This window comes from Pristis pectinata, chromosome 16 (genome assembly GCF_009764475.1).
Source record: "Pristis pectinata isolate sPriPec2 chromosome 16, sPriPec2.1.pri, whole genome shotgun sequence".
In the NCBI taxonomy this organism is placed as follows: Eukaryota; Metazoa; Chordata; class Chondrichthyes; order Rhinopristiformes; family Pristidae; genus Pristis; species Pristis pectinata.
This window is the reverse complement of record NC_067420.1, coordinates 3,967,562-3,979,914: the sequence shown is the minus strand read 5'-3', so window position 1 is coordinate 3,979,914 and position 12,353 is coordinate 3,967,562. Positions and strand designations below refer to the sequence as shown.

General features: G+C 50.4%; 1 protein-coding gene across 1 annotated transcript; it reads right to left on the bottom strand.

Moving 5' to 3' along the window:
- Positions 1 to 5,379: 5,379 nt before the first annotated feature.
- On the bottom strand, positions 5,380 to 10,315 carry zgc:109913 (regulator of G-protein signaling 9-binding protein). Its single transcript, XM_052031658.1, has 2 exons — positions 10,083 to 10,315; positions 5,380 to 5,929 (listed from the first exon to the last, which is right to left on the bottom strand). The coding sequence occupies exons 1-2, from the start codon at positions 10,313 to 10,315 to the stop codon at positions 5,380 to 5,382; spliced, it is 783 nt and encodes a 260-aa protein (XP_051887618.1).
- Between the last annotated feature and the right edge of the window lie 2,038 nt (positions 10,316 to 12,353).

The window sequence follows — 12,353 nt, the reverse complement described above, 5'->3', positions numbered from 1 at the left end:
TATTTAGAGAGGGGTGGGAAGAAGTACAGTGCGAAAGGCAACTCCTGGTCCAAACAAGATCCTCCTGGGCTCTGCTTTGCACTGTGGCTGGGTACCTGGGGCTTTTGCTACTTGGTTCAGCTGGCTTCTGGGTCTGAAATCTAAGGAGTGCTTCTAAACACTTGTTGTCTCAACACCCCAAAGCCCCTTTCAGCCAAAGCACATGTGGAACAGGATGCCGATTTAACTGCCAGAAACATGGCAGCCAATTTCCTGGCAGGTGGGAGTTTCAGCTTAGAGGGATGGACGATATAGGGAAGTGGGGAGAGGGCTGAGGACGTAGGAACTGCAGAGAGTTGTGTGGACACAGCCCAGCACATCACGGAAACCAGCCTCCCCTCCATGGACTCTGTCTACACTTCTCGCTGCCTCGGTAAAGCAGCCAACGTAATCAAAGGCCCCACCCACCCCGGACATTCTCTCCTCCCCTCTCCCATCGGGCAGAAGATACAAAAGCCTGAAAGCACATACCACCAGGCTCAAGGACAGCTTCTATCCCGCTGTTATAAGATTATTGAACGGTTCCCTAGTACGATAAGATGGACTCTTGACCTCATTATGACCTTGCACCTTATTGTCTACCTGCACTGCACTCTCTCTGTAGCACTTTATTCTGCATTCTGTTAATGTTTTACTCTGTACTACCTCAATGCACTGTGTAATGAATTGATCTGTACGAATGGTGTGCAAGACAAGTTTTTCACTGTACCTCGATACATGTGACAAATAATAAACCAATTCCAATAGGAGCAGGACTGGTCCAATCAGCCTTTGAACTTGCTCTGCCATCCAACAAGATCATGTTTGATCCAATCATGGCAGGACCACTCTCCCCATCCTCAGCAGACTCCTGAATCCCTTCTGATTTAAATTTTTCTATCCTGAATATATTCAATGACTGCTCCTGCACAGCCCTCCAGAGTAAAGAATTCCAAAGGTTCATGAAAGAGAAGGAATTCCTCTTTCTCTCCACCTTAGATGGGTGACCAGTTTCCAAATACCTCCACCAGGGGAATTTTCCTCTCAGCATCCAGTCTGTCAGTTCCCCTTAGAACCCCATAGATTTCAATAAGATCACACCTCATTCTTTGAAACTCCAATGGGTTTGGGCCCAACCTCTCTTCATCAGCCAACCCCTTCATCCCAGGAATCAATCTGGTGAAACTTTTCTGCACTGCCTCCAAGGCCAGCACATTCTTACTGAATTATGGAGATCAAACTACACAGTACCCAAAGTGCAGTTACACCAGTGCCCTGTAACGTTACATCAAACCTTCCCCAAATTTATATGCCGTACCATTTGAAACAAAGGCCAATGTTCCATCCCAGTTACTTGCTGTAGCTCTGTGCTGACTTTTGCATTGTATGTCCCAGCACCAATGAATTTCTTTGTACCACAACCTTTTGTGATCTCACTCCATCTGAATAATAATTTATCCATTCAAAGTGAATACCCTTGCATGTTCCCACATTATACTCCCATTTGTCAACTTCTTGCCCACTCACTTGATCTACCAACACCTCTGAAAGCTCTTTGCATCCTCTACACAACTTGCTAACCCACCTGCCTCTGTATTGTCAGCAGTTACTCAATCAACTGCAGTTATTCAAGTCTCTTCATCTCTGTCATTAACATAGATGGTAATAGAAGAGGTCCTGGCACTGATCCCTCTGGCACTGACTGCCAATCTGAATACAACCCATTTACCTTGATTCTGTTTTCTGTCACCCACTCCACTAATATATTATTGCTAAACCCATGTGCTCTTGTATAGTAACCTTTCTCGTGAGATCTTATTAGGTCAACAGGACAATCACAGGCTGGATGAAGGGCAGGAACCTACACACAGGGTGCACACAGGTCTGAGTCTAGGGCATGTACTGGCAACAAGACACAGTGTGTTGGTGAGGGTAGGCCAGGCCAGAATCCTGAGGACTGGCTATTGGAAACGGGAACTTTCTTGTAGCAGAAGAGAACAAATTCAGATGGGTCAGCAATCAGTTTAATCACTGGATTGTTGCAAACATTAATGTCCTTTAGGACATCCTTAATTGGCACTGCCTATATGTGACTCCAGACTCACAGCAAGGTGGGTGACTCTTAAATGCTTTCTGAAACAGCCCAGCAGTTAGGAACAGGCGATAAATGCCGGCCTTGTCTGAAAACCACGTCAGGATTGAATGAAACAACTTGCCCAGGCGTGGGCTCCAGGTTTATAATCTCAGCCACTGTGCTGCCAGGCACGGTGTATGGCCCCATCCTAGTGCACAGTGTTCCCCGTACTAGTCATATTGTGGTGTTAAACGCCCATGATCTGACCTTCATACCTGTGGCTTTCCCGATCTCCACTGTTGTGGCCTAAACAAAGACCGTGGTAAGATGGAGGAAAGATCCAATCAGGTTTATTTCAGGGTGAACGAGAGTTCTGCGGGTTGAAGCAGTCACGGGCTGTTTTCACACATTGATACAGCAGGACAAACCAGCTACTTCACAAACTCCCAGCTGTGTTTTAACTGACTATTAAGCCTTCCAAACATTAAAACCTTTAAAAATTACTGATTTAAAATACTGCTGGAAATCTGAAAGGCAAGAGAAAATGTTGGGAAACAATGTTCCTGCCAACTTCCAAACCAAGTTACACTTTGTGGAAATTATAAAAAATAAACTGCAGATGTTGAAAAATCTGAAAAAGGAACAGAAAATGCTTGAAACACTCAGCAGGTCAGGCAGCATCGGTAGAAAAGGTTAACATTTCAGGTCTGAGACCTCTGATCAAAACATTCTGATGAAGGGTTTTGGATCTGAAACATTAACTGTTTCCCTTCCCTGATCGGCTGCCTGTTTCCAGGATTTTCTGTTTTTATTACACTTTGTGGAATGCTGGAAAGCAGCCTTTTGTAATAAAAAATTAATTCATGTGGAAAAATGGTCAAAAAATTTGGAAGGGTTCACAGTTGTATGGTCTACTTCATTTACTCTTCGAGGTCTATCATTGGCCTGTTTGGCAAGCTAGCTGCCCTCACCCAACCAGCTAAACAGTTGAGATGGACAGAAGTTCCCTAACTCCTCCATTTCACCCAACTTTGGCCAACCACAAGTAATCTGCAAACTTTGCCTCCTCCAGCTGGAGCCAGTGAGGTCGACAGAGTCTATGCCGTGTGACTTATGCCGTCTCATGTCAATGTATGAGTTGGAAGTCGGGCACTGTAAGAGTTTCTGCTTTGACTCCACTGACGTTTGGGCAGCTGACTCACTCTGTCCTACGCCTCTAACTAACAGCATTCTCCCCCTGTTCTCCTAGTCCTGCAGGTGTGTTCCTCTCAAGCACTTCCCTTGGAACATTGTTACTGAAACTGCCATGTCCATCTTTCAAGCCTTTCAATCCAGATCGGGACCTAAAGTGGGCTCCAGTTCCCAACAGGTTAACTGGCAATAGAGCGGGGTGGATGGAGATGAGGCCTGAGCTGTAAGTTAACACCAATGCAAGCTCAGAAAGACACCAGGTACCCTGAGGTCTTCATCTGCACGTTACTTTGTCAGCACTAGAAGACTTGCCTTGGGTATTTTACTTGCAGTTGGGACAAGTTCACTTTGAACATCTGATTGAACATCACCCATTGAAAGAATGAGGTGGAAATTGGGAACACTGCATGGACCTCTTGAACTCTGGCACTTTCTTAAATTATTACCCTTGCAATACAGAATTACAGTGCAGCCATTCTGGAGCAGATAGATCAATGTTAAATCGTACACTTGCTCCCAGAGTGCTCCAAGTGCTGAAGATCCATCCCTCACTGCCAAGTCTCAGGTAAAGACCTGGACTTTTCACTGCCTCCCAAGCACTCTATTGACGATGAAACTGTAAAGCCAGTTTGCACACAGGAATCTTGCTCTAATGCAACAACTGGTGAAACTGATCGACAGGTATGCATTGACACTAGATCACTGTCATTTTCTTTCCAGAATAGCATCTTGGAATATTTTACATCTACCCAAGAGCAGATGGGGGCTCAGGTTTAACCTGTTCTGAAAGACTCTTGATGTGTTGTCCACATACTGCACCCCAGTGACAGCTGAGACCTCTGCGTTCCAATATATGGATGGCACAGTGAGCTACTGGCGGGGCTGCTGCCACACAGACCTACGACCGAGCTCAGTCCTGCCCTCTGGTGCTGTCTGCGTGGAGTCTGCACATTGTCCCTGCGACGTGTACGTGTGTTTCCCCCGGGTGCTCCCGTTTCCTCCCACATCCCAACAACATGAGTCGGTGGGTTAACTGACCACTGTAAATTGTCCCTAGTGTGTAGGTGAGTGGTAGAATCTGGGGAGTTAATGAGAATGCAGGGAGAATACATCCACAGATCCCTCAAGGATGCCGTGCAGGTCGATAGGGTTGTTAAGAAGGCGTGTGGAGTGTTGGCCTTCATCAGTCCGGGTATTGAGCTCAAGAGCCGCGAGGTGATGTTGCAGCTCTATAGAGCTCTGGCCAGACCACACTTGGAGTATTGTGTTTAGTTCTGGTCGCTTCATTATAGGAAGGATGTGGAAGCTTTACAGAGGGTGCAGAGGAGATTTACCAGGATGTTGCCTGGATTGGAGAGCATGTCTTATGAGGATAGGTTGAGCGAGCTAGGGCTTTTCTCTTTGGAGAGAAGGAGGATGAGAGGTGATTTGATAGAGGCATACGAGATGATAAGAGACATAGATCGAGTGGACAGTCAGAGACTTTTTCCCAGGGTGGAAATGGCTAACACGAGGGGACATAATTTTAAGGTGATTGGGGAAGATATAAGGGGGGTGTCAGGGGTAAGTTTTTTTACACAGAGAGTGGTGGGTGCGTGGAACGCACTGCCAGCAGAGGTTGTGGGAGCAGATACATTAGGGACATTTAAGAGACTCTTAGATAGACACATGAATGATAGAAAAATAGGGGGCTATGTGGGAGGGAAGGGTGAGATAGATCTTAGAGCAGGATAAAATGTCAGCACAACATTGTGGGCTGAAAGGCCTGTAATGTGCTCTCGTGTTCTATGTTCTAATAAATTAGAGGGAAAATTACGGTGGGGGAATGGGATTGTTCTGTGAGCTAGAACAGGCAATGGGTTGATTATATGTATATCCTTGTAGGATATAAATAAGAAATATGTGGAGTGAACTTCTACATCAGAGGCAGGACTGCTGCCAGCTGACCTGCACCCGTCTCCCGGAAGGAGAAGGAGCGACTGTAATGTGGGGTCTCCTGGCTATGCGACTATGCACCTACGCAATGGTGCACCCATGCAACGGTGCATCTATGCAATGGTGCATCTACGCAACGGTGCACTTACGCAACGGTGCATCTACACAATGGTGCAGCAATCCCCTGCATTGCGGCCACTGCCCTGCCGCGCCTCCTCTTCAGTCAGCAAGTCTGGTGAGTCTGTGCTGCCTGCATCCCCAAAACTTGCTTCTGCCCAAGCTTCAGCCGTGGCCTGTGCACTCCAGTCGGGGGCCTGGACCTTGGTCTCCACTTCACGCAGCATGATCCCGATCTCGGCTATCTGCTCCTCCAGGCTCGGCTCTGCGGACTCGGTCTCCTCGCCGCCCTCCGGCCCCGCGCTCCGCTCGGTGCTGGCCTCCGTGGGGTCACAGGTCACCCCCGTGTTGGTCAGGGAGGTACGGGGAAGGTCGAGCGGGAACAGCAGGCTGAGACGGCGCACCAGGCTGAGATCCCGCCGGAAGAGCTCCATGCAGAAGGCAAAGCGCAGCCACCAGCACTCCAGCTGCTCCTGCTCCTGAGGCTCCAAGCTCTGCCTCCTGCTCAGCAGCAGCAGCAGCCAGATTCCAGTCGCTGCCGGGGGAGGAACAGAAAGTGTGGTTATCGGCTGATCCTTACACTGGTGTGGTGTCCTGCAGCGGGGGGGGGGGGGGGGCCCAGGGCAACGGGGACACTCTCCCATCAAACCAGGACCTCTCCCTGCTCCACCTGCAGAAGAGTCCCCCCTTTACAGAGTACCATCTCTGGATGTCCAAGCACCCCCATAGAGTCATACAGCATGGATACAGGCCCTTTGGCCCAACCAGTCCATGCCGACCACGGTGCCCACCCAGCTAGTCCCAATTTCCTGCGTTCGGCCCTTATCCCTCCGAGCCCTGCCCCTCCATGTACCTATCCAAGTGCTTCTTAAATGACACTGTTGTACCTGCCTCACCCACTTCCACAGGCCGCTCGTTCCATGTACTCACCGCCCTCTGTGTGAAAATCTTTCCCCTCTCACCCTAAATCTGTGCCCCTAGTTTTGGACTCCCCTACACTGGGGAAAAGGCTGCTACCGTCCACCTTATGTAATAATTTTAAGCATTTCTGTAAGGTCGCCCCTCATTCTCCTACACTCCAAGGAACAAAGACCTATCCTGGACAACCTCTCCCTATATATAGTCCTGGCAACATCCTCATAAATCCTTTCTGCACTCTTTCCAGTTTAACCAGGTCTTTCCTATAACAGGGTGACCAAAACCGTACACAGTTTAGTAGTTTATTAGTATTTAACAGTTTATTCATTACTTATGTTAGGAAGCCCTGTGAGAGCATGACTGACAGTAGTCCCCAGGCAGAGAAGGGTCTGCCTGGGACGTGTGGTGCACTCTGTTACTTGGGCAACACCACTGGTAAACCTGCAGTGACCCACACCACACAGTGACAGACTGCATCCATCACTATAATCCCCATTCCCCCCCGCCACCACAGAGCACATACCCACCACCGCTGTCTATTCCGTAACCATGCTAAACCCCACCGTAAACAGTGTAACCTGTGTAAACCCCGTCGACCCGAATTCACCACCACTGCAAACCCTGTACCATTAACACCTATTACCCTGTACCTACTACCACCAAGGAACCACAACCACCCCCCTCACCTCCATAAACCCCAGGCCAACCACTGACCTAACCCTCTGTACCTACCACACAGCAATGGTGTAAGTCATCATATATTATCTTACATCATATTCCACCTTCCAAGGCTTGATCCATTCACTGCCTACATCCCTCTGAAGCCTTCCTGCCCACACTTGGATGTATTACACTTGGTCTCTGATCCAACTCATTGACACAGATTAAGAAGAGCGGGGCTCCAGCACTGAGCCCTGTGGCACCCACTCCTCACAGCTCCCAATATGAAAAGAGAGCAGAAAAGGTTTGCCAGGATGTTGCCCGGACTTGGGGGCCCGAATCACAAGGAGAGGTTACGTAGGCTAGGACTTTATTACCTAGGAGATTGAGGGGTGACCTGTTAGAGGGGTATAAGATCATGAGGGGCATAGACAGGGTGAAAGCACACAGTCTTTTTCCCAGGGAAGGGGCCGATAAAAACAAGAGGGCAAAGGTTTAAGATCAGAGGCGAGAGATTTAAAAGGGACATCAGGGGCAGCTTCTTCACGCAAAGGGTGCTGTGTATTTGGAATGAGCTGCCAGAAAAAGCGGTTGAGGCGGGCACATCAAAAGCCATCTAGATAAGTCCATGGATAGGTTTAGAGGGCTGTGGGCCAAAACGCGGGCAGATGGGACCAACTCGCTGGGCAACACAGTCGGCATGGACCAGTTGGGCCGAAGGGCCTGTTTCCGTGCTGTATGACTACGTTGGCCCTTTTATTCCTGTTCTGTTTTCTCTTTGTTGCCACTTTATCAGAGGCATCCTGCAGTCTCAATACAGCACGTCAACTGGTTTACCCTAAGCCTACCTATTCTGTGAGTGATAACCTCAAACGTGATTGCCCTTTCAAAAATCCATGTTGACTCTGCCCAATCCTATTATTAGTATCTGTTTGTTCCTTATTTAACTTATTTAATAACTTACTTAAATATAGGTTCCAGCATTTTCCCTACCACTCAGTATCAGGGTAACTGCTCCACAGTTCCCTGCCCTCTCGCTCCCTCTTTCTTTAACAGTGGGGTTAAATTTGCTGTCTTTCAATTTATCAGAACTGTTCTAGAATCTGTGACAAGCAAGGTATCCATTATCTCCATAAACATCTACAATATCCTAGGATGCAGGGAATCGGGCCCTGGAGATTTATCAAATTTCCATCCCAATAATTTCTCTAATGTATTTTTTTACCAATGCAATATCTTTATTCTCCTATTAATGGTAATTTCTTCCAAAATGATGACAGCATGGCAAGTGGCCATTTCACCTGTTGAATCCATACTGGCCCTGTACTCCAGCCAGTTCCACGCTGCAGAGATGGTGAAACCAGCCTCCATCCACTCCTAACCTGGCAATGCATCCCCGAACCTAACCACTCGTGAAACCTCTCCTCACCTCACTTTTGGTTCTGCCAGTGACCTTCATCCTACCCACCCTGGTGTTTAACCCTTCGATCAACGCGAACAGTGTCTCCATCTCCTCTCCACATCCTTCATCTTACCTTCTCGCAGACTCACAGAGTTATACAGCACGGAAGCAGGCCCTTCGGCCCAACTCATCCATGCCAACAAAGGTGTCTTACTTGGACTAGTCCCACCTGCCTGCATACAGTAGTGTAATGGTTAGCGTAATGCTATTACAGCGCCAGCGACCCGGGTTCAATTCCGGCCACTGTCTGTAAGGAGTTTGGACGTTCTCCCCGTGTCTGCGTGGGTTTCCTCCGGGTGCTCCGGTTTCCTCCCACGTTCCAAAGACGTACGGGTTAGGAAGTTGTGGGCACACTATGTTGGCACTGGAAGCGTGGCGACACTTGCGGGCTGCCCCCCAGAACACTCTCCGCAAAGATGCATTTCACTGTGTGTTTCAATGTACATGTGACTAATAAAGAAATCTTACTTCTTACATAAACCTTCCCTATCCAGGTATCTGTCCAAATGTTTTAATTGTACCCCCCCCCCCCCCACCGCAGCTCGTTCCATACACCCTCCATCCTTTGTGTGAAAACCTGCCTCTCAGGTTTAAATCTTTCCCCGCCTCACCTTAAACCTGTTCCATCTAGTTTTAGACTCCCCTACCCTAGGAAAAAGTGTGACCATTCATCTTATGCCCCTCATAATTTTTTAAACCTCTATAAGCTCACCCCTCAGCCTCCTTCGCTCCAGGGGAAAAAGCCCCAGCCCGTCCAGTCCCTCCTTATAACTCAAGCCCGTCCAGTCCCGGCAGCATCCTCGTGAACCTGTCCATGTCTGGCTCATGACATCCATCCGACAGTCTGACGGCCAGATCTGCACCCAGTACCCCAACTGCGGTCTCACTCACATCTGAACAGGACATCCCACCTCTGGTCCTCAAAGCCCTCTCCGATGAAGGCCCCCTGCCTACCTGTGTGGCCACTTTCGGGAACTGTGCCCCTCTGTCCCAAGCATCACAAAGTTGAAGTCGGACAAATCCTTTCCCTCCTGCACCTTTCCAAATTTGTGGCACCAATGTTTTATCACGACTTCCTTGCTCCTGTTCTCTAGTTCTCGACTTAGAAAGCCCAGAGCCGATTTGATTTATTAAACCACTTCATAAACACATGGCGGCACTTTCAACAAACTATGCACATAAACCCTTACGTACATGCACCTTGTTGTCTACCTGCACTGCACTTTCTCTGTAGCTGTAACACTTTATTCTGCATTGTTTTACCCTGTACTAACTACCTCAATGCACTGTGTAATGAATTGATCTGTATGAACAATATGCAAGACAAGTTTTTCCCTGTACCTGTTGGAATTGGTTTATTATTGTCACTTGTACCGAGGTACAGGGAAAAACTTGTCTTGCATACTGTTCGTACAGGTCAATTCATTACGCAGTGCAGTTACATTGAGTTAGTACAGAGTGCATTGAGGTAGTACAGGTAAAAACAATAACAGTACAGAGTAAAGTGTCACAGCGACAGAGAGAGTGCAGTGCAATAAGGTGCAACCAGTGACAGTAATAAACCAATCCCGATTGTACCCCCGGATCTCTCTCTGTCCACTCTTTCAGAATTGCACCTTCATTTCGTTCGCCTCTTCCCGTCAAACTACAACCTCCCCGCGGTCCGGCCGCCGCTCCCGGACACCCACCTGAGCTCTGCTGCCTCACCGTGCCGCGGTGCGCCGCAGCCGCTGGCGGAGGGCGGCCGAGTCGGCGCTGCCGCCCACACCCCGCGCCAGGTCCCGGTGCTCGGCGCTCAGCGCCTCCAGCGCTCCCACCGCCCGGCCGCATTCGCCCAGCAGCCCGGCCGCCCAGCCCGGCTCGGCCAGCTGCGCCCGCAGGTAGGAGCGCAGGCAGCGCAGGATCTGTGCGGGGCACAGAGCCGCCCGGGGAGCGCTCATCGTCCGACTGAGCACCTCCGCCTCTCCTCCCCGCCCCGGACCCTGCCCCGTCCCCCGGGAGCCCGACACTCCGCTCCCCCGCCGGCCGGTGCGCCGAGCCCCGCCTCCGGAGCGGATCCACCGCCAGCAGAGGCCACTCGGGCCATCAGGTCAGCACCGCGGGCTGTACCGCACGGGGAGGGGCGGACGGTGGTTGGTGGGGAGCGGGGCCGGGGCGAGGTCTGTCTGGGGAGGGTCTCTGTTATCGGAGAGAACGGGAGTATCGTCCCTGAGTCCACACTCCCCGTCCCTGGAGGAGTCGAGGAGGGAGAGAGGGAGGGGAGGCGAGTTGATGGGAGGGGAGGGAGGGGTGAGGGGAAGGGGGAAGGGGGGAGGAGGGAGGGAGAGGTGGGGGAAGGGGAGGGAGGAGGGGGGAGGTGGGGGGAGGGAGGGAGGGGTGGGGGAGGAGGGGGAAGGGGTGAGGGGAAGGGGGAAGGGGGGGGGGGGAGGGAGGAGGGTGGGGGGGGGGAGGGGGGAGGGGGGTGGGGGAGGAGGGAGAGGTGGGGGAAAAAGAGGGGGGGGGTGGGGGGGAGGAGGAGGGGGGGAGGGAGGGGGAGGAGGGAGGGGTGGTGGGAGGAGGGAGGGAGGAGGGGAGTGGGTGGAGGGTGGGGGAGGAGGGAGGGTGGTGCATTGTACATTGTACAATGTCTGTACATTGGGCACTTCAACCCTATTGTGTGTGAGCGAGGGATTGAGTGTGTGAAAATGAGTGTGTTTGTGTGAGAGGATTTGTGTGTGTTTGTGAGATTAAGGAAGGATCTGGGTGTATGTAGTGTGTGGGTCTGAAGATAGTGTCTGTGAGTGTGAGGATGTGTGAATGTGTGTGGGAGGGAGAGGGATTGAGAAAGTGTGTGTGTGTGTGGGGGGGGGGGGGTGGTGCGCGCGCGTGTGTGAGTGTGAGGATTTGTGGAAATGCGAGTGAGTGGTGGCTTCTGCTTCTGACCTCCCTCTGTACCCAGCTGGGAATGAGTTGGAAGACTTGCTCTCTCAGTGATGCTGCCTTTAATTTCCTCGTTACAATCCCAATGTGAAACATGCCCGGACTCAGCTCTCCTTCAGGCACAGCCCACGTCATCCAGTGCACTGTGTAGAGACCAGGAGCTTCCCTCTGGAATACCAGCGGATGCAGGCATACCATCAGCGGCACCACACTTGCACTCCATGTTCGGCCAGAAATGTCGGACAGATGTTCCACCTCGCTTTCCCCCGAGATCCTCACAGGAGCCAGCAGTCACGGTGACCACGCTCCACATGATCTCAAGAAATGTTTGAGAGCAGTGGACACAGGAACAGATAGCATCCTGGCTGTAATAGTAAAAGGCAAAGGGAAAAGGTGTCTGGTGATGGAATCATATTGACGGTGGTGGAAACTGTGTGTGATCATCTATTGAACACGAAGGGTGGTGGGGTGGAAGGTGAAGACCCGGAGAATATCCTTGCTCTGCTCTCACCCTTGCTCCACCTTCACAGAGTTGCTGGAAATAGATCGGATGTAGTCAAGGACTTATCAATACCAAGATATGTGCAACAGAACTAAGAGCATCTCTGGCCAAGCTGCTCCTATACTGTTACAACGTTGGGACCTTCTTGGCAATATGGAAAACTACCCAGGTCTGTCCTGTTCATAAAAAGCAGGACAGACCCAACCTGGCCAATTACCACCTAATCAGTCAATGTTAACGTATTAATTAGGAGAGGGACATCAAAGTCTCCTGGCCCCTCGAGCCTGCTCTGACATTTAATAAGATCATGGCTAATCTGATTCTCACCACTACTCGGCATTCCTGTCTACCCATGGTAACCTTTCATCCCCTTGCTTGTTGAGTAACTACCTACCTCTACCTTAAAAATATTCACAGACTCGGCTTCCAATGCCCCTTGAGAAAGAGAGTTCCAAAGTCTGAGTCATCAGTGATCGATGGTGGCATTGATAGTGGCGTATGCTCATCAATAAACTGTTCACTGATGCCCAGTTTGGGTTTCAATGGGACGACCCAGC